This window comes from Schistocerca cancellata, chromosome 8 (assembly GCF_023864275.1).
Source record: "Schistocerca cancellata isolate TAMUIC-IGC-003103 chromosome 8, iqSchCanc2.1, whole genome shotgun sequence".
Classification (NCBI taxonomy): Eukaryota; Metazoa; Arthropoda; class Insecta; order Orthoptera; family Acrididae; genus Schistocerca; species Schistocerca cancellata.
Window position 1 is genome coordinate 51,033,920 of NC_064633.1, and position 27,348 is coordinate 51,061,267.

Here is a 27,348-nt window from a genome sequence, read left to right on the forward strand (position 1 = left end):
TATGGTTTCAAAGAGAATCTTAACACCATTCTTCCTAAAAAAAAATAGTGGTAAGTTCGCGTAACTATGATGGGGTGGACAACGATCACGAAGCTGTCTCTCCAAAACAGATTACAAAGGCTCGCTAATACTGAGACCTAGTGATTGCGGTGGCCAGGGCAGATTCTACAGACAATTCATCCTCGTGCTCACAAAACCAGCTCTGCGAGCAGAGACCCTGTCGTCTTGGAACACAGCCTCAAACATTGTACGGGCTGTTCAAGAAGTCTCTTCGTAGTGCCGTATGGTTGTTAGCCGCGCGTGCCGTATGACTGTTCGCCTGCCTGGGTTACTTCCCTTCAAGTGCACTCTCCCAGCATTCCACTGTTCCGTTTATCTCAGCCAGCGTCAGTAATATCGTTGGTGTGTGTCGCTACGTGTTGACGTGAACCTTTAAGTTTAGTTCCTTTGTTCGTTTATTTCGTTTTTGTCAGCGTTAAAATGCTAACCATTGGAGAGCGTGTGTCTTTAGTCGAACAAGTGCTCAAAGCTGGCGGTAAATACACAGTTTCGGTTCGTCAAACATTTAATTCAGTTTTCCCGGAGACAACACTCCCACATCGCGATACTGCGCGAGATTTGGTTAAGAAATTCGGTGACAGATGCGCCGAGAATTGGTCGTCCTAGCGTTTTGTCTGAGAATAAACCACTCGATATTTCCGATAAAATGTCCATGCGTCCGAGCAAGTCAGCAAGAAAACTCGCCCAGGAAATCGATGTTAGTGTCAGAACGGCCCACACAGCTGTAAAGAAAAAAATTAGATCTTTTCCCATACAAAGTGACGGTCGTGCAAGAACTGAAAATTCCGATCATGGCAAGAAACTGCATTATTCTCAATGGTTCAAAAATTTAGTTCAACAAAATGGAAGGGATATTCTCAATGAAACGTTTCTCACTGATGAGGCATGGTTTCATTTATTTGGGAACATGAACTCGCAAAATTCTCGTATGTGAAGTACTGCAAATCCATTGTGCATTCATGAGGAGCCACTTCATTCTCTGAAGATACGAGTTTGGATTGCAATTTCTAGACGTCGGATTGTGGGTCCCACATTTTTCAACGAAACAATAAACGCGCAATAATACAGCAGTGAGTTTTATTTCGCTATATTCACTGCGGCATACGGCACGCGCGGCTAACAATCATGCGGCACTGCGGAGTAGAGATGGGCAAACTGAAACACGTAAATGTTTCGAAACAAATGAAACAGTACAATGTAATGTTTCGATACGGTGTTTCGAAACAGTGGAACAGTTTGGTTTGTAATCTAATAAACCTACACATTTCATCATCTTGAATGTCTACTGTATAAGTATGTCCATATAAACACAAATGAGGTGCGGGAGCGCTAATCATATCGCAGAAAGTATGAAACTATCACTTAGGCGTCTTGGCAGTTTCGTATTTCCTGCAGCAAATGCGCTGCTTTTGTGTCATGTGACTTTCATACTTTTCAATTGGCTGAGGAAAGCCTTAGCAGAAGACAGAAGAACCACCACGAACGGAACTGGAGGTGGGAGCAAACTGCAGAAACAAAAGATATGCTACTGGGATTCCCACATTACATTAGTATGGCTAATATACCCATCCTGCTAATTTCCATGCACACAAAGGGAATCATTGTGGATAATAGACACAGTGACTATAGACCCACAAATAACGCCAAATAATTCGAATAAATAACAAAATATAACAGAAAAAAAATTGTGTTTCAAGGTGTTTCGAACCGTTACTATGAATTTACAATGCTTCCCGTTCACCATTACACTATCAGTGATATGTCAAACAGATTGCTTGCAATTATACCTACATCAAATTTATATACATGTCTAATAACTGTCACTCTACGCCTTTTTTATTTAAAATGTTGTAGTCTTATTTGCGTTTCTTAATATGATTACTGTACATGAACAGAGAAGCGTATGTTATAAAAAAGTGTAATTTAACTGAATGATTTCCACATATTTATTATTTTGAATGCGAATAGTATGCGTTGTTTTATTGTTTGGTTAGTGTTTATAAAGCAGATTTTACCCCATTTCGTAATAGGACAGTCAGCTAGAAACGAAGCTTTATTTTCGGATATCTTGAGCTTCATGCTATTGCTTGTCAAAAGATTTCGACACTCTTGAAAGTGTTTCATGGAGTGGTACGTTGTGTTTCAGTACCTGTGCCGAGCCCGAATCTCGTCCGACACAGAGCGGAATGAAACATCACTGTTTCGATACAATTAGTCCGTTCCAGGCACAGGTGGACTGAAACAGTCTTATTTTGAAACAACGATACAGTTTCTGTGTCTGCCTCGAGATCCGAGACAAGGGCGGAATGAAACACCACTGTTTCGAAACAGTGAACCATAGCGGTTCCGAAACACTGAAATAGTTCCAGGTATCGATACACTGTATCGAAACATAGAAACAGAGGCCAAGTCTATTGCGGAGAGACTTTTTGAACAGCCCGCACCATAACGTGGATATAATGAGCCAAAATAGTCACATAATCCTTCGCAATAGTGTGACTCTGCAGAGTAACCTCGAAGCGCACGGAATACCGCGATATGGCTGTCCAAATCATCACCGAACCCCTGACATGTTTCACTCTTGGGACGAAAACTGGTTCCACTGCTCTACAGTCCAGGCTTCATGACTTCGGCACCACGTTTCCCTGTGACGGGCATTTGCGCCACTAATGAGGGGTTTTGGAATTTCACCTCGCCCTGCAGTTCCCTGCTTAGGGAGCTCTCTTCGTGTCGTTTTGATGCTGACAGTGTTCGCGTGTGCGACATTCAGTTCTGGTGTGACTTTTGGAGCTGTCGTATCCTTACTTTTCGTTACAATCCTCTTAAATGAGTGACCGTCAGCGTCGCTCAATACACGCTTTCGTCCGCGTTCTGACCTAGCGGATCAAATCTGCTTTCCCCGTACGGAACATAAATCTTCGATTCGGTGCCTCTTGCAACACTGAACACCTAGGGCGCCTCAGTTACGGAAGCACCAACAGTTTGCTCACGTTCGAGTTCACTTAGCTTCAACTTATCTTCAACATACCACACACAACCCTGTTCTTACCACGGCTGACACTTGCATCGCACAGGTGCCGTTCGTCGTCAGATACAACAGTGACAACTTTAGGCTCGGCGGCATCTGCATTTATGTTCAAGAGTGCCTTTCTCGCGCTCATTCCCAATTTTTGTCTACTCTCTGTAGTTTATAAGCTTCCATACCGCGGCTCCTTTAAAATAAACACAGTAGTTTAGACATATCTATAATCCCTCGATAATGACTCAGGCTGTGGCATATAAATCCTATCTCCCGATAAAATTGTTCAAAATGTGTATACATGCAACTGATTCACTGGCAAGTTCTTACGACACTGCGTAATTCATCTGTGCCTCGTCTATTACGTATAATTAGCCTTACGATTTTATCGTTCATTGTACTGTGTCTCGATATTAATCAATGAATAAAGCACCTTTTTTTTCCTTTATTGTAATTTTAATCACCTCATACAGGCGGGCTGCCAGCAGCATGTTACGCTGCTCTTCAGCCTTAAGTGGGACAATAATATCACGTATAGGTGACACAGACAATTCAATAAAAACGGCGGGCAAAAAATGGAGATACAAAAAAAAACAATAAACATGAAGCCGTCCACGCTGGACGCGAAAAAACAGTAACACTTGGTGACACGGCGCACATAATATGGATGACTGCGACGGCACACGTGAACAGGGGATTTGTGACGGCGAAAACTAAACACAGATCGAGGCACACACACGACACACAGATGGCGATGATCTCCGGCGCGCGAAAGTCCACTGAGCGTGTACGAGTCCGGGGACCTGCCAAGAGTGGAGTAGGAGGAGGGGGAGGAGGGGAATGGGAGAGGGGAGAGAAAAGATGCCATGGGCAGAGGAGAGAGGGGGAGGGAGGAAGGGGGAGGGGGAGGGGAAGCCCAGGGGAAGAGGGGAGGAGGAAGGGGGGAAAGGAAAGAGAAGGGAAGGGAAGGGAGGGAGGGAGGGTGCCTGAAGGAAAGGACACAGGAAGTGGGGGGGAGGATCAAAGTTGATAGGAGGGGTAGATGGAGGGGAGGAGGACAGCATCAGGGAGGGGGAGCTGGCGGAAGCCACCTTGGGAGAGGGTAAGGAGGGTGGAGAGATGGAGACCAGGCGGGGCGTGGGAATACAGGCGCGGCAGCGGGCGGGGGTGGGAGAGGATCGGGTAGACGAGCGGGTGAGGAGGATCGAGTTTGCGGGAGGTGTACAGGATCCGTATCTGTTCAAGGAAAAGGAGGAGGTGGGGGAAGGGGATGAGATCATACAGGATCTGCGTGGGGGAGGCGAGACGGATGCGATAGGCAAGGCGGACAGCATGGCGTTCAAGGATTTGGAGGGATTTATAAAAGGTAGGGGGGGCGGAGATCCAGGCCGGATGGGCGTAACAAAGGATAGGGCGGATGAGGGATTTATAGGTGTGGAGGATTGTGGAGGGGTCCAGACCCCACATACGGCCGGAAAGGAGCTTGAGGAGACGGAGTCGGGAACGTGCCTTGGCTTGGATTGTCCGGAGATGGGGAGTCCAGGAGAGGCGACGGTCGAGGGTGACGCCAAGGTACTTAAGGGTGGGAGTGAGGGCGATAGGACGGCCATAGACGGTGAGATAGAAATCAAGGAGGCGGAAGGAAGAGGTGGTTTTGCCTACAATGATCGCCTGGGTTAAAGCACCTTTTACCAATATAACTATAAATGGACCTTTTTGGCACTTAGTTATTGGAAGTAAAGTTTCCGGCCTTGTTAAATTTGGATTTGCCGCAAAACTACATCAGCACCGTTGCTGTTACTAATAAATAAATGTACGAAAACAGGGCAAATAAGTGTGGTAGTGGTGTTTCGCTCTCACAATTAGCAAAAAATGTTAACAATGGCGTACGGTAATACACACAGTCGCCACACACTCTGGTGTGAAAATAGTTAACCGTTTGACAGCTGGTGCGACACCAGCGCTTCAAGCGGTAAGAAAGCAGACAATGACATGGGTCGTAAGGGTAGTGTACGTTGTGTTTATTTTTCTGTTTAACGAGATAATTGTTACATTTTTCGTCCACATACTGTAAACTACCAAGGGACACGAATTATCGTGAAATAAATGTGAAAATAGCCGAATTTCACTGATTCTGTGAAATAAGCTACAACTTACTCAAGAAGGAATATCTCCGAAAATGTGCGTAATTTCAGTTTACTCCGCTGACAGCAAGAGAATATAAATGCACATTTCCTGCATGAGAAGCACATATTTCTGTTGCCTGTTCTCATTACGATATGCACTTTCCTTGACATTTAAAAAATGATACACGTTCACCCATTCTTAACACTTCTCTCGACTTTCTGATACACAAATATTTTGGTAAATGTAATTACTTTTGCTTCGAAAGCGACTGCGTTGAAGATTCTAGTCGTTTGTGGCTCAGATGTAGAAACAATTGCGGATCTGCCTTCTTCGGTAGCGAAACAGTTTTATTCGTTTTTGCGTTTTATTATGAAGTCTGTGCCGTTTTCCGATAAGCTACATTATTTGGTACGTTAAATAATTTAGTTGTTACAGTCCACACAGGTAGCCTACGTCCCACGTTCACTGATTTCGTTAGAGGTGTAGAGAACAAAACTCCGCGTTGTTCGGTAAATATACACTCCTGGAAATTGAAATAAGAACACCGTGAATTCATTGTCCCAGGAAGGGGAAACTTTATTGACACATTCCTGGGGTCAGATACATCACATGATCACACTGACAGAACCACAGGCACATAGACACAGGCAACAGAGCATGCACAATGTCGGCACTAGTACAGTGTATATCCACCTTTCGCAGCAATGCAGGCTGCTATTCTCCCATGGAGACGATCGTAGAGATGCTGGATGTAGTCCTGTGGAACGGCTTGCCATGCCATTTCCACCTGGCGCCTCAGTTGAACCAGCGTTCGTGCTGGACGTGCAGACCGCGTGAGACGACGCTTCATCCAGTCCCAAACATGCTCAATGGGGGACAGATCCGGAGATCTTGCTGGCCAGGGTAGTTGACTTACACCTTCTAGAGCACGTTGGGTGGCACGGGATACATGCGGACGTGCATTGTCCTGTTGGAACAGCAAGTTCCCTTGCCGGTCTAGGAATGGTAGAACGATGGGTTCGATGACGGTTTGGATGTACCGTGCACTATTCAGTGTCCCCTCGACGATCACCAGTGGTGTACGGCCAGTGTAGGAGATCGCTCCCCACACCATGATGCCGGGTGTTGGCCCTGTGTGCCTCGGTCGTATGCAGTCCTGATTGTGGCGCTCACCTGCACGGCGCCAAACACGCATACGACCATCATTGGCACCAAGGCAGAAGCGACTCTCATCGCTGAAGACGACACGTCTCCATTCGTCCCTCCATTCACGCCTGTCGCGACACCACTGGAGGCGGGCTGCACGATGTTGGGGCGTGAGCGGAAGACGGCCTAACGGTGTGCGGGACCGTAGCCCAGCTTCATGGAGACGGTTGCGAATGGTCCTCGCCGATACCCCAGGAGCAACAGTGTCCCTAATTTGCTGGGAAGTGGCGGTGCGGTCCCCTACGGCACTGCGTAGGATCCTACGGTCTTGGCGTGCATCCGTGCGTCGCTGCGGTCCGGTCCCAGGTCGACGGGCACGTGCACCTTCCGCCGACCACTGGCGACAACATCGATGTACTGTGGAGACCTCACGCCCCACGTGTTGAGCAATTCGGCGGTACGTCCACCCGGCCTCCCGCATGCCCACTATACGCCCTCGCTCAAAGTCCGTCAACTGCACATACGGTTCACGTCCACGCTGTCGCGGCATGCTACCAGTGTTAAAGACTGCGATGGAGCTCCGTATGCCACGGCAAACTGGCTGACACTGACGGCGGCGGTGCACAAATGCTGCGCAGCTAGCGCCATTCGACGGCCAACACCGCGGTTCCTGGTGTGTCCGCTGTGCCGTGCGTGTGATCATTGCTTGTACAGCCCTCTCGCAGTGTCCGGAGCAAGTATGGTGGGTCTGACACACCGGTGTCAATGTGTTCTTTTTTCCATTTCCAGGAGTGTATTTCGTCATTACGTAAAAGATAAAGTCTTCTTGTGTTTACTGGAATTTTTGTTGTTGTTGTTATTGAACGACAACATCCTTCAGTAAGGACCCATACGTTACGAGAGAATCGTAAGTAAACTGTCCTGTTATCTAGCATTTCATACCACCGAGGATACTTAGAACACTAAATAGTGACAAATGTGGTGTCATTTGCCAGTTATTGTCGATTTTTATGGCAGTACATACGCTCTGTATTGTAAAAACAGGGTTACAAATCAGTGTAAACGACAGTACCCTCACTCATCCGATATTGTACTCAATAGTGTCACTGGCCGCTTGGCACGCTGCTATCTCAGCTGTGACGATACCGTCTCGTGACAACACGGATGTTTTTTTATGTTGGCGACATGCACAATACGCTATGACCATTCTGTAGATATTGCCACTCCTACGTTTATGTAGCTGCTGTGTGAACAATCGTGACGTCATTTTGATGTCGCGCGGTATCGACGACGCACGATCGGCTATCGACTTTCTGACAAAGAAGAATATTAATATTATTGCTCCTCGATTCACTCGCAGTAATTGAAGCTGTCGTCTTACTTTGCTGCCTAATCACACACTCGGAAGGCGGCACATATTCGGGAGTAAAGAGCCAAATACGTGTGAGAAGGAAGAATATGAATTTTATTGTTGCTCGTTTCCGTCGCAGCAGTTTATTAAGCTGTCCTCTTAGCTTCCTACGTAACCACATACTTAGAAACCGCTAAATATTTGTTTTATCCTACGTTCTCACATCAGACTGAATGTAAATAACATCCAATATTACTGAACCTACTTGTAGTACATTCATAAGAAAGTAACAAGAGCTGTTAACAACGATAACATGAAAAAAAAATTGCGTGTGACAGGATGCAAAGCTACTACTTTCGACTCCAGGAACGACAACGTTATTCATTGCACTAGTACGTAACTGAGTGATGTTCAGCTCCACTCTCGGTTATCATATCGTATTTCGAAGGCCTGTATCGTTGATGCACTATTGACATTTAATGATAACGATGATGTGTTTGTGATAAATTTTCAATGCGTCGTTACAATGTAACTGCAAATCATAAAACAAGTATGTTTCATTCTTAATTTGTAAATTATTGATGATAATAACAACTCAATCCTTCGAGAGCACTCTTGTATAAGGGCATTAAGCGTAGATAAATCATTACGTGATATTTTGTTACGGTAATAATTGTAATAAAGAATGGCTTGTTTTTTTAAATCCCCTGAACGCGCGCATAAAATCTTATAAGAGGCCCGTATGGAATCCTAACGATAGTCAACAGCCGATCATGCGGTCGTCGATATCGTGTGCGACGCCAAAATGTCTTCACCTTTGCGGGAACTGTTGTGAAACGAGGGTTACGCATGTAGCTGCTGTTTCGCGATCCCGCCCTCAGTTGTTTAGGAGAAATGTTTGTTTGTTTCCTTTAGTGCTTGTGCACATCTACTGTTAACAATGCGAAAGGAGTACAGAGAGCGACAATGGTATATAACGGAAGCCATATCCAGGCACAGCACAAGTAGCTGTATTATTTTTAACCGTCGCTCGCTTGAAACAATCAGTATATCGAACGTTAACGTGGCAGCGTGCTCGCGGTCCAAATCGACTTGTTTTTCCGTGTGTCGGCGCCCGACAGCGGCCGCTAACGACGGACAGAAGTTAATTTGTGCCAGAGGCAACACGTGGTCGTCCTCCCATCCGTTCCGCGGCGCCGTCACAGGTAGGTTTATACCTCGTCCGGGTCAATTCTAGTGACCGATCCCACCAGTTGGCGCTGAGCAATGACGTGCAACTTGTGGCAAAGACGCTACACAGAGGCAATCTTTATAAAGCAACAGATCACTTTTGTAAACAAACGAATGTAGCATACGATACAATATCAATTACAGTACTTCGACCATAAATATAGTAGACTGGCCCTGACGCCATTTTCGTGGCTCCAACATCTCTGGGCTGAAATCACGTGAATGTTGGCAATACGTGGTTGTTTCGTGCTGCGCTTATGGCTGTACTCAGCGTTTTGTCGGGGGAAATGGCATTACATTTCACGTGTAAGTGTTTCTATGATAGTGCAGATGCGTTTATTGAAATCTGCTGAAGTGACTTTTATATGTTTTTTACACTTGAAATAGAATATCACGTAAATTAAAGTGTTGAAAGTGATGCCTGTAAAGTCAGACTCATATTACATTTTGGAAAGTATCTGCGATAATTCGGTTACAGAAGTAAGTATAACTGGTTCTCGTTCCTACTCATAGATTCCCTAAGGATGAAAACCGAAGGAAGCTTTGGATACAGGCCCTGAAACGAAAAAACTTTAAGCCATCTGCACATACGCGCCTTTGCTCGAAGCACTTCGCGGAGAAGTGTTTTGATAGGTTAGTCATTATTTACAACGTATATTTATAATTTATATTTACAGTGTCTGTCATTTTTAAACCTAGGCTCCAAAATTATTTTCTGAAACTTCAAAGGCTCACCTTTCAACAAAAATATCATTTTTTAAACTGATAGTTTAAACTTTTATAAAAATAGTGAGAACCGAACCTTTGAAGTGCACCTAAAATTGATACTCTAAAATGGACCTGCTCCTAAAGTCGACAATTTTGGCAGCTATAGTTGACATAATTCCCATATCCTATTTTCTTTTATAAGTGACTAGAGCTCAAAACGCGGCGAAGAATTTTAACGACATTTTACTTTAATTGATAGTTAATAGTAATTTCCTCCCGCTGCCCACCAGAGTGGCGTTCGATGTATTTGTTAGATTTTATAAATGGTACTGTGAACAAATCCAGGTCAAATGTAGTCCTGGACTAATTTTTCACAAATAAAAAAGTAATTTTTGTTGGAAGCGTTTGGCAGTCAATTGAGAAATGTGGGGAAAATACGATACATAGGATGGCAGACCGCTGATTTGAAATCCCGCCACGTTTTGCCAACAGTCACGTGGTTTATGTTGGAGCCACACCAGCCCTACAGCTTCTGCACAGCAAGGCCAGTCTACTAGTATCTATGGTCGAAGTTACAGTACAAGTGTTTAATTACTTACACCCAAACTTCCAGACTTCAGGCATTCATATCGGTGCCAAACGCAGTATGTCGATAGAGTATCAACCAGAGCTCCGATTTAGTTCGTAATATGTGCGATCGTCCAGCAGAATGGGCGTAAACGTTAATTAACAGTAACGCCAGAAGTACGGATCTCAGGGAAAGCATAACTGTAAATAACTTTTACGTGTAGCTTCTGTGGGGAAGCTGGTATACTGCCAGTTCGTAGCACCGAGGGTCCTGGGTGTAAACCCCAACCGAGACTTTTTTTACTATTACGCGTGAAAGTGTGTAACGTAAGAAATTATTACGAGTTTTCACCTTGCACTGAAAGCGTAGCTTGGCGGGAAGCCTGGGGGAGACGGGAGGAGTCGTTGGTCACTGGGCCGAGCTAGCGGTGCACTTGACTTGTGTTGCGCGCAATACGTTACACACACTCTCTCTGATTTTGAAGAAGTACTATTAAATATTAATCGATCATTTTCATAGATGCTATACCAAATTCTATTGATAACACAACAATACTGTTAAAATTTCAAATCCACAACTACAATATTTTCAGAGATATACATTTTTACCTAAAACACTTAATAACCGTGCTGACATTGTGAAACCGAGTAAGGGACTGTAATATATTCATCTATAGTATCAACTGAAACTGTAACCAAGAGGATAGGTTCATATAATCTAATTTTGTGGAATTTTCTTTAGTTTCATTGCCACAGACTTCTGACGTAATTAACAGTACGTTGGAAAATTATTATTTCAGTGTGTTTTGGTTGTGTGAGCGCTTTGGAGAGACTGAGAGAGCGAATGGAGGACATACGTAAAATGAGAATGTGATAGTTTATTAAAACTATGTAAATGTGCACCTGTGTTAAATCGCGCTGTTCAAATTTGTACGAAAATGAAGAAATCTGCGTGTGTGATCGGTTCTCGTGTAGTTGATGAAAAGCGGCTACAGTGTTGATTACTTTAAGAAAGTTTGAGCTTTGTGAGCGATTTATTTTAGGAGACTTCAAGTGTGAACATTTAAAATTGTACATAAACTCCGCATGGCGTGTTTCGTGAAAATTACGAGATATTATAGCGAGCACTTCTGTACAAGAAGCCTACTGAACGACTGTCCGGGCAAGTAGTTTTGGGTCAATGACTGGGGGCGGACTAAATATCTTCTGGCTGCTTTGGATGTGAACTTGTTACAGGTAAAACACAAACACAGGTAAAACAGAGTAAGATATTTGTAGAAACGATCGGTATTGTAGTTGTAAATTGTCGTGGCTTTGTTGGGAAAGAACCAGAGCTCCAAGCCCTAATAGAAATCACTGGAGCTCAAATAGCTGGCTAAAGTCGGAAAAAAGTTCAGCCGAATTTTTTTCAAACGATCTAACAGTTTTCAGGAAGGACAGATTAAATACAGTTGGTGGTGGAGTATTTATTGCTATCAGAAGTAGTTTGCCTCAGAAAACGAAGTAAATATTCCCGGAGTAGATACCTTCGGTGTAGCAAAGCAGCTTAAATCACTTAATAAAGGTAAGGCTTCCGGTCCAGACGGTATACCAGTCAGGTTCCTTTCACAGTATGCAGATGCTCCATATTTAGCAATTATATACAACCGATCCCTCACAGAACGTTCCGTACCTGAAGGTTGGAAAGTTGCTCAAGTCACACCAATACCCAAAAAGGGAAATAGGAGTAATCCGCTGAATTACAGGTCCATATCACTAACGTCGATTTTCAGTAGGGTTTTGGAACATATACTGTATTCGAACATTATGAAGTACCTCGAAAAGAAAACGATTTATTGACACATAGTTAGCACGGATTCAAAAAATATCGTTCTCACGGAACACAACTAGCTCTTTATACTCATGAAGTAATGTGTGCTATCGACAGGGGATGTCAAATTCATTCCATATTTTTAGATTTTCAGAAGGATTTCGACACCGTTCCTCACAAGCGTCTTCTAACCAAACTGTGTACCTCTGGAATATCGCCTTAGTTGTGCTACTGGATTCGTGATTTCCTGTCAGAAAGGTCACAGTTCGTAGTAATAGACGGAAAGCCATCGAGTAAAACAGAAGTAATATCCGGCTTTCCCCAAGGAAGTGTTATAGGACTTCTATTATTGCTGATCTATATTAACGACTTAGGAGACAATCTGAGTAGCCCTCTTAGATTATTTAGATGATTATCGTCTTGTAAAGTCATCAGATGACCAAAATGAATTGCAAAATGATTTAGATAAGGTATCTGTGTGGTGCAAAAAGTGACAATTGATCCTGAATACAGAAAAGTGTGAAGTACTAAAAGTAATCCGCTAAATTCCGATTACGCGATAAGTCACACAAATCTGAAGGCTGTAAATTCAACTAAATAGTTAGGGATTACAATTACAAATAACCTAAGTTGGAACGATCACATAGATAATGTTGTGAGTAGAGCAAACCAAAGACTGCGATTCATTGTCAGAACACTTAGAAGGTGCAACAGATTTGCTAAAGAGACTGCTTACACTACACTTGTCCGCCCTATTCTGGAATGTTGCTGTGCGGTGTGGGATCCGCATCAGGTGGTACTGACGAACGATATTGAAAAAGTTCAAAGAAGGGCTGCTCGTTTTGTACTATCGCGAAATAGGGGAGATAGTGCCACAGATATTATACGTGAATTGGAGTGGCAGTCATTAAAACAAAGGCGTTTTTCGTTGCGACGGGATCTTCTCGAGAAATTTCAATCACTAGTTTTCTCCTCCGATTGCGAAAACATTCTGTTGGCAATCACCTACATAGGGAGAAATGATCACCTCTATAAAATAAGAGAAATCAGGGCTCGCACAGAAAAATTAAAGTTCTCGATTTTCCCTCGCGCCGTTCGAGAGTGGAACGGCAGCGAGACAGCTTGAAGGTGGTTCATTGAACCCTCTGCCAGTCACTTTATTGTGAATAGCAGAGTGATCACGTAGGTGTAGACGTAGACAGTCAGTAACTTTTCATAATTAATGTCAAAATATTATATAACGACTTGATAGTCATTTTCTGTGTTTTAAAGACAATAAACCAGCTTACAGGAAATTTTAGATCTTTTTCAAACGAGTCATGCAAGAATCCCGACCGCCCGATAGTTTAACCTTTGCGCGGTTGTTATTTAGCTGACTTTTCTTCAACGCTGCTTTTATCGGCTATACCAGTATCTGCCATTGCAGATTGAAGGGGCAGACAACCTCAAACCTATCCAGATATAGTGAGAGACCAACACGACCCGCCGCAAATGTCATATGGGACTATTAATACTTCCGCAATTGTTTCTTTATTCTACTGTTCCGATTATCTATGTTTATTCTGTAAAACTACAAATCCACTAGCTGCTTCATTACGTGTGATGTCTTTCCTGTCGCACATGTCCAATAGAACTCCACACCTATCTACTCAAATGTACGCTGTAGGTTTGCTGCTTTCAACTACCCAAGCGAAACCAGGCCGCGAAAATAACATTGCTGCAAACTCCGAAATCTCCTTTTACATGGCAGGAAAATGTTCCCCCACGTAATAGTTCTACGCGTAAGTACTTAAAACAAATTGTCAGTGGGGGAGGTTAGAACATAGGAACTTTCGTATGGTGGTCTCATACGCTACTAACTCACCCACACGAGATCTACGAAACTGTCATACACTGATACACTTTACCCGTGCTCCGTAGTTCTGGTGTTACTTTTAATTAGTGTTTACGCACGTGCTACTAGACAACAGCATATAGCACGAACTAAATTGGTGTTTTGGGTGTACTCTATTGACATACAATATTTGGTACCTATCTTATTGACTGACATCTGGAGGTTTGGGTGTAAGCCACAAATGATATCGAAAAAAAGGAAAGGAACGAAAAAAATAAGAACAGAATAAGAGAAATATACGTGTCTGAATTAAATTACAATCGTCATTAATGAGAGTAAGGAAAGCATGAACCATGGACCTTGCCGTTAGCGGGTAGGCGATACAGATAGCCGTACAACCACAACGGAGGGGTGTCTGTTGAGAGGCCAGTCAAACGTGTGGTTCCTAAAGAGAGGCAGCAGACTTTTCAGTAGTTGCAGAGGTAACAGTCTGGATAATTGACTGGATTCGCCTTGTAACATCATCCAAACTACTCAGAAGGACGTCGCTGTCAGGAGAAACGGAACTGGCTTTCTGCGGATCGGATTGTGGAATGTCAGATCCCTTAATCGGGAAGGTAGGTTAGAAAATTTAAAAGGGAAATGGATAGGTGTAAGATAGGTATAGTGGGAATTAGTGAAGTTTGGTGGCGGGAGGAACAGGACTTCTGGTCAAATGGTTCAAATGTCTCTGAGCACTATGGGACTTAACTTCTGAGGTCATCAGTCCCCTAGAACTTAGAACTACTTACACCTAACTAACCTAAGGACATCACACACATCCGTGCCCGAGGCAGGATTCGAACCTGCGACCGTAGCAGTCGCGCGGCTCGAGACTGTAGCGCCTAGAGCCGCTCGGCCACCCCGACCGGCTCTTCCGGTCAGACGAATACAGGGTTTTGAATACAAAATCAAACTGGGGTAAGGCAGGAACAGGTTTAATAATGCAAAAAAAAGGAACGCAGATAATCTACTACGAACAGCATAGTGAAAGCATTGTTGTAGCCAAGATAGACACGAAACCCACACACATCACAGTAGTGTAGCGATGCAAGGGGTACCAAATTTGTCATAAAATTCCGTAAATTACTCAACTGATAGTATTTTTCAGTACAGGTATTTCTTCATTCCAAGCAAGTATCAATTCGTGACGTCATCGTCCAGACACGAGTTGACAATAATCTGAATCATTTTTAGCAGACTAACAGTTTCTTCACGGGATACAATTTTATTCATTATGAAATACAAGTTCTTGAAGTTTATTTAGAATAGGAAATGTTTCATTACTAATTGCGTGCCATAATTTATCTGTTTAATATAAAGGTGTTTTGATTTTTGTGTGCATGTAAAAAGTGTGAATTTATGTGCGGCTTTTACTCTTAGACGAGTTACCACTTAGATTGCTAAAAGTGCGCGTCTACAGTTCACTGACCTATGCGGTGAATTTCATTTTGTGATTTTGAGCCGAATAGAGACAAATCCAGTTTCATTTAGACTTAACGTGAGATAGAATCATTGCGTTGTTACAAAAAGTCGTTTAGCCCTTCAGGGAAAATTTAAACCCGCGTGCTCAATTTGAAACACGTTACACGCTAGCGCGTGATTGAGGTTTCCATTACATCGCGTATAATAATTGTAACCGTGCTTGGACTTGATGCACGAAGTTTGAAATTACTTTTCGAGACAAATACTGATTTTACATAAAAACGAACTGAAAATTTATTCAAAACATCGAGGTTCTGTTTTAATTAGGACACATTTCACCTTGTTGATCACGTTGCTTAGCAACACTGTAATGCAAATGAATTCATAAATTAGAACGATTTGCGACGTAATAAGTCTCATTACACATACAAACTGTGCTGATCGGATGAGAGTATAAGAGTGTTCTTTTCCAGAAATGCCAATATTATAAACTAGCGATAACAAAAGTTAAATTACCAACTGTCGTGTAATTTCTTTGATATTGCATTTTACTGACGAGCACTATTCCTATTGATAAATGAACATTAATTGCAAATAGATTTTGAATGCTCACCAACACTGCCAAGCAGCAGATCAATCACAACTTGTAGTAAATGCCAATATAACTGAACGGGCATTACTTCATTAAAACAGAGCAATCAGCAGAATAAACTGTACCAGGTGGAATTATAAAAATCTTGTGGAAGTGTAGTAAGTTTTATCTGAACATTTCTATCATACATCATTATTTCACATTAACTGGACAGATTATTAGTCGGAAACGAATTTACCCACAACAGATTGTCTCACGCCACTACTAAACTTTTATCGTGACTCTTCACAAGAGATCTCGAGAAGCTGGGATGAAGAAACAAGGCAAGAAGAGACATCGGTATACTAGCTCCGCAGATGATAGAGAGATTAAAGAAACATATGATGAGATAAAAAAATTATTCAGATAATTAACGAAGATGAAAATTTAATAGTCATAGGGGACTGGAATTTGATAGTAGGAAAAGGAAGACAAGGAAAAGGAGTGGGTAAATATATACAGGCGAAAGAATGAAAGAGAAAGCCGCCTGGTAGAATTTTGCACACACTTGGTTTTAGAATCATACAAGAAGGTTGTATACGTGGAAGAGCCCTGGAGACACCAGAATGTTTCAGATTGATTATATAATCGTAAGACAGAGATTTAGGAACCAGGTTTTAAATTGTAAGACATTTCCATGGGCAGATGTGGTCTCTGACCGCAATTTATTGGTTATGAATTGTAGATTAAAACTGAAGAAACTGCAAAAAGGCAGAAATTGAAGGAGATGAGGCCTGCATAAACTGAAACAACCACGGGTTGTGGAGAGTTACAGAGATAGCGTTAGGGAACGATTTACAAGAACAGAGGAAGAATGGGTAGCTTCGAGAGATGAAAGCAGCAGAGGATCGAGTAGATGAAAAGATGAGGGCTAGTGGAAATCCTTGGAGAAAAAATCAAAATGCGAAAAATGAAGCAGCGAAAGGAAATAAAAACGTCTAAAAAAGGAGATCGTCACAACTGCAAAATTCAATGAACGTAACTCCATCTTCTAGTGGAGTATGGGACTACAGCTGTTCAATGTTCAATAAAAACAATACCAATCGCCGCTTTATAGGTTTATTTTTAGGCAACCAGTTTCGGCGTTACACTATGTCATCTTCAGGCCTAAACTGCTCCAGTCCAGTAACCTTCGTATTATAAATATAGCAGTGCCTTTAACTGGTCTCGTAATAGCTATTACGGGCATACGTGCTCGCTGGACAGCAATCAGCAACAGATCGTGAACAATTAGCGTCCGTCAGGTAGAACATTAGAATCGATCAGATAATGGAACAAAAAAATACACTCACTCTTCTTGCACAAAGGGACAAAGATAATAATAATTGCGATTCTAAGAATCCAGGGAGAAGAAATAAAAACCTTGCCGATGACATTGTAATTCTGTCAGAGACAGCAAAGGACTTGGTAGAGCAGTGGAACGGAATGGACATTGTCTTGAAAGGAGGATGTGAAATGGCTCTGAGCACTATGGGACTCAACTGCTGAGGTCATAAGTCCCCTAGAACTTAGAACTACTTAAACCTAACTAACCTTAGGACAACACACACATCCATGCCCGAGGCAGGATTCGAACCTGCGACCGTAGCGGTCGCGCGGTTCCAGACTGTAGCGCCAGAACCGCTCGGCCACCAGCGGCCGGCAATGTGAAATGAACATAAACAAAAGCAAAACTGGGATAATGGAATGTAATCGAATTAAATCAGGTGATGCTGAGGGAATTGAATTAAGAAATAAGATTCTTAAAGTAGTAGATGAGTTTCTCTATATGGGCAGCAAATTAACTGATGATGGTCGAAGGAGAAAGGATATAAATAGTAGACTGGCGATGGTAAGGAAAGCGTTTCTGAAGAAGAGAAGTTTGGTAACATCGAGTATAGGTTTAAGTGTGAGGAAGTCTTTCCTGAAAGTATTTGTTTGAAAGTGAAACATGGGCGATAAACAGTTTAGACAAGGAGAGAATAGAAACTTTTGAAATGTGGTGCTACAGAAGAATGCTGAAGATGAGATGAGTACCACACGTAACTACTGAGGAGGTACAGAATAGAATTGGGGAGAAGAGGAATTTGTAGCACAACTTGACTAGAAGAAGTTATCGGTTGGTAGCACCGTTCTGAGGCATCAAGGGATCACCAGTTTAGTGTTGGTGGGAAGTGTGAGGCCCAAAAATCGTAGAGGGAGAAAAGAGATGAACACTGTAAGGAGATTCAGAAGGATGTTGGTTGCAGTAGTTGTTCAGAGATGATGAGGCTTGCGCAGGATAGAGTAGCGCGGATAGCTGCATCAAACCAGTCTTTGGACTGAAGACCAAAACAACAATAAGAAAAGCGCAGAAAAACTTCAAATGCAATACAATACAGGGCATGGTGAAGTCGTAATATTGTGAAATAGCGTTAATTTATAGTAACAATTATTGAATTAACGGAACTACCGCGGGGAAATGGGGGTTTTGGACCATGGAAAAACTGGAATGTGACACAACAACCGGAAAATGAAATAAAGACGTATATGAAACAGCAACATGAAATTCGGGGAAACCTACACAGAAATCCTAAAAGAAAGGCCAGTACACAAGTAAAATTTCACTAAAAGACAAATATTGGAAACGGCAACAAGAATTAAAATATATAGGTCAAGTCTAGTTACCGATTCCAACCATTCCATGATTCATTATTTAAACCGTTTTTGCAGCTAGTGTGTTCACTGACATCTAGTAAGTTCTCTGCACTCATAATTGCTATTTGAATGCAGCGATAAAGTAACCAATATTGAAATAGTTACCGATTCCAATCATTTTACAGTTTGTTATTTAGAACGTTATTACAAGAAGTGTGTGCTCTACAGTGTTACAGGATTTCTAAATTTGATATTACACCTTCACTACTATGAAAAAGAAAAAAAGAAAGACCTGGAATCAGTATCTACAATATTTGTAACTATTTCGCAGTAGTTCAGACATCAATAGGAACTCTAGAAATCCTACGAAAACAGATTCACATACTTACTGCAAAATGTCAAAAATTATGAACGTCGAATGGTTGGAATCGATAAGTAGAACTGACCTGCACAGGTCAGTTCTACTTACCGATTCCAACATTTCCTTGGTTCGTTATTTAGATCGTTTTCCCGGCAGATGTGTACACTGAAATGTAATAGGATTTCTGCATTTATAATTCCTCTCTAAACTACTGGAAAAAAGACAAATATTGTGATCGGTAACTGGAATTAACCCATTAAGTGCCACGATCCCCACTTGGGGATTTGTCTTTGTAACGGAAATTTTGCAATTCCAATGATGCTGGCAACGAATGCTACCATTTTCATTGTTGTCCAGACCTTTGTCGAGCGCTTACATTGAATTTTCTTCTGTTGTTGTTAAATGAGGGAGTTGTACACGTTTATTTCTGTGAAGAAGCTACGTTTTTCAGCGTTACAAGAGTTGCACATTTTCAAAACCGCGTAAGTTATATTATTATGTAAATAACTTCCAATATCTGTGTACAGACATGTTCTGTAATGGTTTGAGAAGATATTTATCTATCGTTTATTTCAAAGACATATTTCATTTCTGCATGACACCCGTTTTACCCTCAATCCCCATTTGGGGCTCATGGCAGTTTCCACATAAAACTTTATTTTGCTTTTATTTACTCCTCACGAACAATAAGTCACTATGAAGCACTTTCTATGAAAGTTGTAAATGACCCGAACTTCATAGTTGTGAAGATGCTGGACAAGGCAAAGGAAAACAAGAAGAGCAAAAAAACTGTTTGCGTATAACGTTTCGTTTTTTTACATTTACATAAGCTCAGATGTCTCCACATACAACTCACAAAAGCAAACAGTGTAAGCTAAAAATTCGCTCATTAGATCAATACTTTGTCTCTGGACAGTACCTGGTCACATTGTGTATTTTTGTACCAAGTAACTGCACAACGTCATCTTAAGTTCGCAGGTGTCACGTAACAGAAGCTCATAACAACAAAAATCAACGAAGCTAAGTGAATCAATAAGGAAAAACAATAAAGGCACAAAGGAATTAAAGAGATCAGCTACTAGTGGGCACTGATGTATATCAACAGGGCAAGTTAAAAATTTGTGGTGGACTGGAACTCGAACCCGGGTCTCCAGCTTACTAAGGAGATGTGCTGACTACTATCCCATCTGAACACAGTGATCGCCAGAATGGCATCCTAGCACCCCTCCCGTCAGACGCAAATTCTCTACTTATACCACACACTACCCATGTGGTGCCCCTCCGCATTAGCCTCATAACCCGCGCCATCTCACCGATTCTCGTAAGAGATCGAGCTAGGTGTTCATCGCCAGTGATAACTGATCTTCCGCGATATGTCTGAAAGAACAGACACCGCATGTACACTGATGAAAAAAAACCGCAACACCAAGAAATAATTAATGAAGAGTAGCCCACCCGGTTAGCTGCGAGGTCTAACGCACAGCTTTCCGGATTGGGAAGGAGCAGCTGGTCCCTGGCACGAATCCGCCCAGCGGACTGGTGTCGAGGTCCGGTGATCCGACCAGTCTGTGGATGGTTTTTAGGCGATTTTTTCATCTGCCTCGGTGAATGCGGGCTGGTTCCCCATACTCCGCCCCAGCTACACTAGGTCGGCGACTGCTGTACAAGCAAGTTCTCCACGTACGCATACACCACCATTACTCTACCACGCAAACATAGGGGTAACACTCGCCTGGTGAGAGGCATTCCCTGGGGGGGGGGGGGGGGGTGTCCACTGGGGGCCGAACCACGAACCACACAATAACCCTAAAGAGTGGTTCAGTGTGGTGCGGCAGAGGGGCGAAGTGGACTGCGGTATTCATCGTGGACGACTGCGGCTGTGGCAGGGACGGAGCCTCTCCGTCGTTTCTAGGCCGCCAGTTAACAAACATTACAATACAATAAAATGTAGAGTAATGAAATTTCGAGCATACATTCGTCTAGATAACATATTTAAGTGATTAACATTGCAAGATCAGAGGTTAATGTAAGCGTGAGGTAAGCCACTACAAATGTGACAAGCTGGTACATTAATAACTAGTCTGACTTGCCAGACTGTCGAACCCAAACGTGCATGCATTGTGTAGTACAGGTGCCGGATGTTATGTTTGTGGGATGGAGCTCCAAGCTTGATCCACTTGGTCACTGAGTAAAGTGACAGTTTGATGCTGTTTGTGGATGACGGTAGAGTTGTCGTCCGATGATGCTCCATATGTATTCGATTGGAGACAGATCTGGTGATCGAGCAAGCCAAGGCAACATGCAGACACTCTGTAGAGCGTGTTAGATTACAATAGCGGTATGTGGACGAGTGTTACCCTGTTGGAAAACACCGTCTGGGATTCTGTTCATGAATGGCACCACAACAGGTCGAATCACCAGACTGACGTACCAATTCGCAGTCAGGGTATGCGGGATAACCACGAGAGTGCTTCTGGTGTCATACAAAATCTGACCCCAGACCACAGCTCCAGGTGTAGGTCCAGTACACCTAGCACGCAGACTTATTTGTTGCAGGCAGTCAACTGGTCTCCTTCTAGTCAACAGATGGCCATCATTGGCACCGACGCAGAACCAGTTTTCATTAGAAAACGCAACAGACCTCCACCCTGCTCCCCAATGAGCTCTCGCTCGTCACCACTGAAGTAGCATATGGAGATTGTTTGGGATCAGTGGAATGCACTCTAAAAGTGCGTTTGGGTCGGAGCTGTCCTTGAAGTAACCAATTTGTATCAGTTCGTTGTGTCACTGTGGTGCGAACTGCTGCTGAAATTACTTCTGCAGATGCAGTACGATGCGCCAGATCCATATTCCGAACACAGTGGTCTTTCATCTCGGTAGTGCCACGTGGCCGTCCTGAGCCTGGTCTTTTTGCGACCGTACATTCCCTTGATGACTGCTGCCAGCCGTCATTTAAAGTGGCTACATTCCTGCAGTTCCTTCCGCAGTATCGCAGAAGGAACATCGAATTGCTCGTAGCCTTATTAGATGAGCTTGTTCATGCTCAATGAGGTCTTGATAATGCCGTCTTTGCCGCCCAATCTCTAATGTAAGTAGCGCCAAAGACCGGAGCAGCGTGTATTTAAACCACAGTGATTCGCGTCCTCGTAGTGTCGCTAGCAGCGCCAGTCTTATGCGACTGACGCGTAATATTAACAGCCATCGTCTGTCAGATGTAGAAACACGCCTACCAAGTTTAGTTTATGTTGGACAACTAGCTGTTGGTGTTGCGATTTTTCTCTGTAAGTGTATGAAGAATAGCTAATAATTAAAACGGTAAAAAACAAATCCACGCTGGAAATTGCGGAACGAAACTGAAAATACGAAACGAAACGGGCGGAAACTGCGAAACGAAACGAATCTTCGCGAGGAGAGGCGGAACTAAAGTTGGGGGAGTAATGTAAACTGAGGAAACTGAACAGAAGCAAGAATGAACGAAACTGTATAGAAAAGAGGAAAGAGCACGAAACACTAGTCACTGCGTACTCTGTGCATCCGCTAATGTAACGGAATGGTAAATGTGTTCTAGGAAACCAACCATTTTTCCCCATTCGAACTCACACGCTGATATTGCGCTCTTAACGTCGACGTCGCAATCTGGCTCCAGATTTTAAGTTTTCAATTCTCTCGATGGCTGAGATCGACTGGTTTCATTTTAGTTGTTAGGTTGGTGGATTACTTGGTAAGGTTTTTGTTTTGCGTGTTGGTATTTCAGTTGCTATGAGTTTATATCGATTGCTATTTTTTATTTGTAGTTTACTGTTACTGTCTGAATTTACATATTGCAATTTTGTCAGTTGTATATAGTGAGTGGAGCTGTGGAGGCTGGAAAATGGAGTACCAAGTGGGAAACTCGGAACATTTCCGGCAATGCAGGGTTGGCAGACTGTTGCAAATACTGAACGACAATATATTAATAATGAGTAACTCTCTGCTATGTATATTTGTTGTGTTTACTAAACTAATGGGGAAATTATACGAATTGATACAACAATCTAATACTTACGCTCCGTTCTATGTTTTGCACACTCTAAACTTTCGATGCATTTGTGCCATTGTTGCTGGGAGCTGAACTTTTTAGCGAAATGAGCCGCGCAGTTGCGTCGCAGCTGAGCATTTCTCCTGCCTGCAGGATGTACGCCCGCCGCCTGCTGGTGCTGCTAGTGGCGGCGTCGACGTCGTCGTCATGGGGGCAGGACCACGGGCCGCCCGGCCAGGAGACGACGGTGGCGCGACTGCCGCTGGAGGCTGTGCCCTACCACTACGAGCTGGAGCTGGCGCCCTACTTCCAGCCAGAGGGGGACTTCCAGGCGCTGGACGTGGACGGGCAGGTCACCATCCACGTGGAGGTGCAGGCCAGCCAGACGGACACGGTGAGCCACACACTCCACCACTTCAGTGTTGCGTTCTTCACCCCAAAGGCTGTTCTCATGCAACTCTCCACGCTACTGTGTCCTGTGAAAGTCTCTTCATCCCTATACGAGATGAGCATTAATGAAACCGACAAACTGCAGGGACGGACTCCTAACTGGAAATGGAGCAAAAAAGGTATTACGAAGATGTGTCTGGGAACGCATCGTTGCCATGGTAGATGGCGTTGACGATTGAAAGTTCCTCTGAGCCGGTACTGTATGTTCCTTGCGCGTTGCAGGCTGTGCGAGTGACGCAGCGTACTGTAGGCAGCTGAGTGGTCCGGTGTTCACGTCGGGAACGAACTGAGATGGTGCTTGCGTTCGGCCAAGCAAATGGAAACGGTAGAGAGGCAGCACGGCTATACCAAAACAAATATCCTCACACAGACACCAACCACGTCACACAACATTTCAAGCCCTTTTTCGGCATTTGTGTGCTCGCTGGTTCTTTCAGACACACGAACGTGCAGGGAGGCAGTGGACTGCGCATACACCAGATTTGGAGGACCGGGTTCCACAGAGTATTGAGACGAGCCCTAGACGAGCTCCAGGCAATTGGCCTGCCAATTTGGTTTAAGCCAAACTGCGATTATGTATATCCTGTGTGACAACCGCTACTACCCCTATCACCTGCAACGAGTGCAAGGATTATCAGCAGAGGATTCCCCTTTACGGGAATAATTTTGTCGACGGTTTTTGCACCAGACCGTCACAGTTATCGGATTTTTGTTATCAGTTCTCTATACTATTGAAGTAAGCTTTAACATAACCAGCGTAGCCAATCCACATAATCGCCATCTGTGGGCTACAAATAAGCCTCGGATAATGGTTGAAGGGGTCTTATGAGCATCAGTGTGTGGTCAGGGATTCCTGGCGACCACATGCTTGGACTGGGCATTATTCCACTACGGCTCGACTGAGCAACATACCTGAACTTCCTGTGAGTACTCTCCCTGGGCTGCTTGACGATACCACAGCTTATGTGGTTTCCACATGACAGAGCACCAGCCCACTTCTGCATCACAGATTGCTGACACCTCAACATCGTCTCCCCCAGACATTGGACCGGATGTGGTGCCCTGTAGCCTGGCGTGCTAGATCACTGGACTAAAACCCCCTGGATTTTTACCTCTGGAAAGCGTTGTGTATGCTGAACTAGCGACTGATGTGCAGACTCTTCGGCAGTGTATTCACGATGCCTGTGACGCTATTTGGAGACAGGCCAGAACGTGCGGAAGAGTGTTCCGATCAATGACGCGACTGCGAATCCGTGCATTGCATCCCATGGATGCCACTTTGAATAAGTGTTGTGATGTGAAGCGGTCCAGCTCTGTACTGTGTTCCAGGAAGATTTGTTGTCATTGGACGCACACCATCCATTTCCATAGACATGTTCATAGCACCGTTCCTGCAGTTTGTCCAGTTTATTAATGTTCGCTCCGTATAAAAGGGCAGTGTCCCAAATGACTCATTCATTCACTCACCGATCATCACCAAACCGCTAAAAATAGAAATTTCAAATTTGCAGACGATGTGGGTCGTATACTGTAGGCATTGTTTAGGGAGGTACTGTCCGAAATTTCATTCCTAAGAGGGTAATATAGGGGATGAGAGGCTTTTAGAAAGTATGTCGCTATTGAGGCAATTTTGAAGCTAGAACTATGAAAATTGGTATTTGGTCTCTCAGTCAGAAATAAAAAAAATATGTCTTTCAGAATTTTTGAAAACTCTGCCACCGAGGAGGAAAAATAGTGCGAAAAAAGTTTTTTGGAAATCATTACTAAAGAAATGTTAAAGCATTTTTAAATTTATGTCTATGAAAATTGGTATCTGACTTCTAAATCCCCAAAAAGTATGTATTTCAGTTCTTTTGGAAGTTTAACCCCTGAGGGGGTAAAATAGGGGACGAACATTTTTAAAAAGTTATTCCAGTACATTACAGAAATTTTAAATCTGAATCTAAGGAATTTGCTATTTCACTTCTTGTTTAAATAAAGAGAAATATTTGTTATGGGATGAAAGTGCCTATGGACATGTTTCAAGAAGAACGAAAAAGGCATGTTTAACAAAAAACTATGGACTCGAACTACCAGAATCGGTTTGTGGTCAGACGACCATGTTTATGAGTCCTTAATTAGAGTGAAAAGTTTACATGATAGTTGCATTTTGTGAACATAAAAATTCGATTTAATAAAATAAAACAAAAATTCTATGCGCCAAACAGGGGGCGCTAAGCTAGTCTGCAGAAATACAGCAATCTAAATCCTTCTGAACCTGCTTGCTGTAGTCAAGGCCCGCCTCTGTCAGCGTGTATGCCTACTACGTAGAGGACCTGGGTTCAGTACCCGTTCTGTCACTGGTGTTAGCCTTAGTGGGGGGTCTGGAACGGGCTGTGACCTTCCACTCCTCCCACAGTACAATTGAGGACATTCTCGAAAGAGGAGTAGCGGCTGCAGGGTTTGAAAACTCGACAACGGTGAAGAGCGTAGTGTGCCGACCCCACGGCCGTCCACATCTGAAGACGCCATGTGGCAGAGGATGACATGGCGGCCGGTGAGCAAGATGTCGTCCTATGGGCCTGACTACGTAGCATTTTAACACGATTTCTTTAGGTCACTTTCTTGTTCGTTCTCCTCATCAAGAAGTTGGTCCTCCTAGCACAGGTAAAATGTTTTGCGAACCGGCGCCCTCCTGTCCGACCCTAAGCAGAAGGAGGAGATTGCTACGGCCAGAAGTCCTCCTCCAGGAGCGACCCACTGAGTGCCGTTTCCCAGAACCACTCACACTGGTCGCTGCACTCAGAATTTATGGCTCCAATCCACCTCTCTGTTCTCCGGCCCAACTTCCTGATGAGATGGAGACCTCAGACTTTTAACGTAGCTCACACCCAAACTTCCAGATGTCAGACAATCAAACCGGTACCAAACGTTGTTCGTCGATAGAGTATCAACTAAGACACCTATTTAGTTCATGCTATGTGCTGCCGTCCAGTAGAAGGGCCGTAAACGTTAACTAAAAGTAACACCAGAACTATGGAGCACATCAAGAGCCTAGCTGTAACTACCTCTTGTTGCTTCCAAAGAGAAGTTGGTAGTGTGTTAGATCCTTGTACCAAGGTTCCCAGGTGCAAACCAAAATAACAACAATTTTTTACTGTATTATGTGTGTATAGGGTGACAATTATTGAACTATATGAAACAAAATTGTCATAACTTCTGAACGGTTTGGGCTAGGACCTCCAAACTGCATGGCTGGCAGCGGGACATGATGGTGATTAGTAGACGCATGCATGGCTTGGTATAGCGACGAAGCCCACTTTCATTTGGACGGACCCGTCAACAAGCAAAAGAGGCGCATTTGGGGGACTGAGAACACACATTTCACGATGGAGAAGTCTCTTCACCCTCAACTGGAGACTGTGTGGTGTGCAGTACCCAGTCACGGAATAATCAGTGCGACATTCCTTGTTGGCACAGCGACTAACGAACCGTGCATGAAGGATTTGGAACATGATTGCAGTCCCATTATAAAAAGTAACCCTGATTTCGACAAGATGTGATTCATGCAAGATGAAGTTCATCAAAGCAGGAGAGTGTTTGATATGCTGGACAACCACTTTGGGGACCACATTCTGGCTCTGGGATACCTGGAGGCAACTATCATGGGCCTCCATTGGGCGCCATATTCTGTGGATTTGAACACATGCGACTCCTTTTTGTGGGGCTGTACTGAAGACAAGGTGTACAGCAATAACACCAAAACCGTTGCTGAGCTGAAAACAGCCATTCAGGAGGTCATCGGCGGTATCGATGTTCCGACGCTTCAGCTGGTTACGTAGAATTTTCCTATTCGTCTGCGCCACATCATCACCAATGATCGCATGCATATCAAAGGTGTCATAACCTAAATCCGAATATCTGTAGTAACGTTTACACGTTGAATAAAGTGTGTGCACATGGTAGTTTGCAACTAA

The 27,348-nt window shown here is 43.6% G+C and overlaps 1 protein-coding gene across 1 annotated transcript in view; it reads left to right on the plus strand.

Moving 5' to 3' along the window:
• Positions 1 to 27,348, plus strand: part of LOC126095163 (aminopeptidase N-like) — a 297,387-nt gene that overhangs the window by 17,304 nt on the left and 252,735 nt on the right. The window contains exon 2 of the mRNA XM_049909885.1: positions 23,096 to 23,336. Coding sequence (XP_049765842.1) covers positions 23,097 to 23,336 — 240 coding nt within the window. The 5' untranslated portion in view covers position 23,096. The remainder of the gene's footprint in view (positions 1 to 23,095; positions 23,337 to 27,348) is intronic.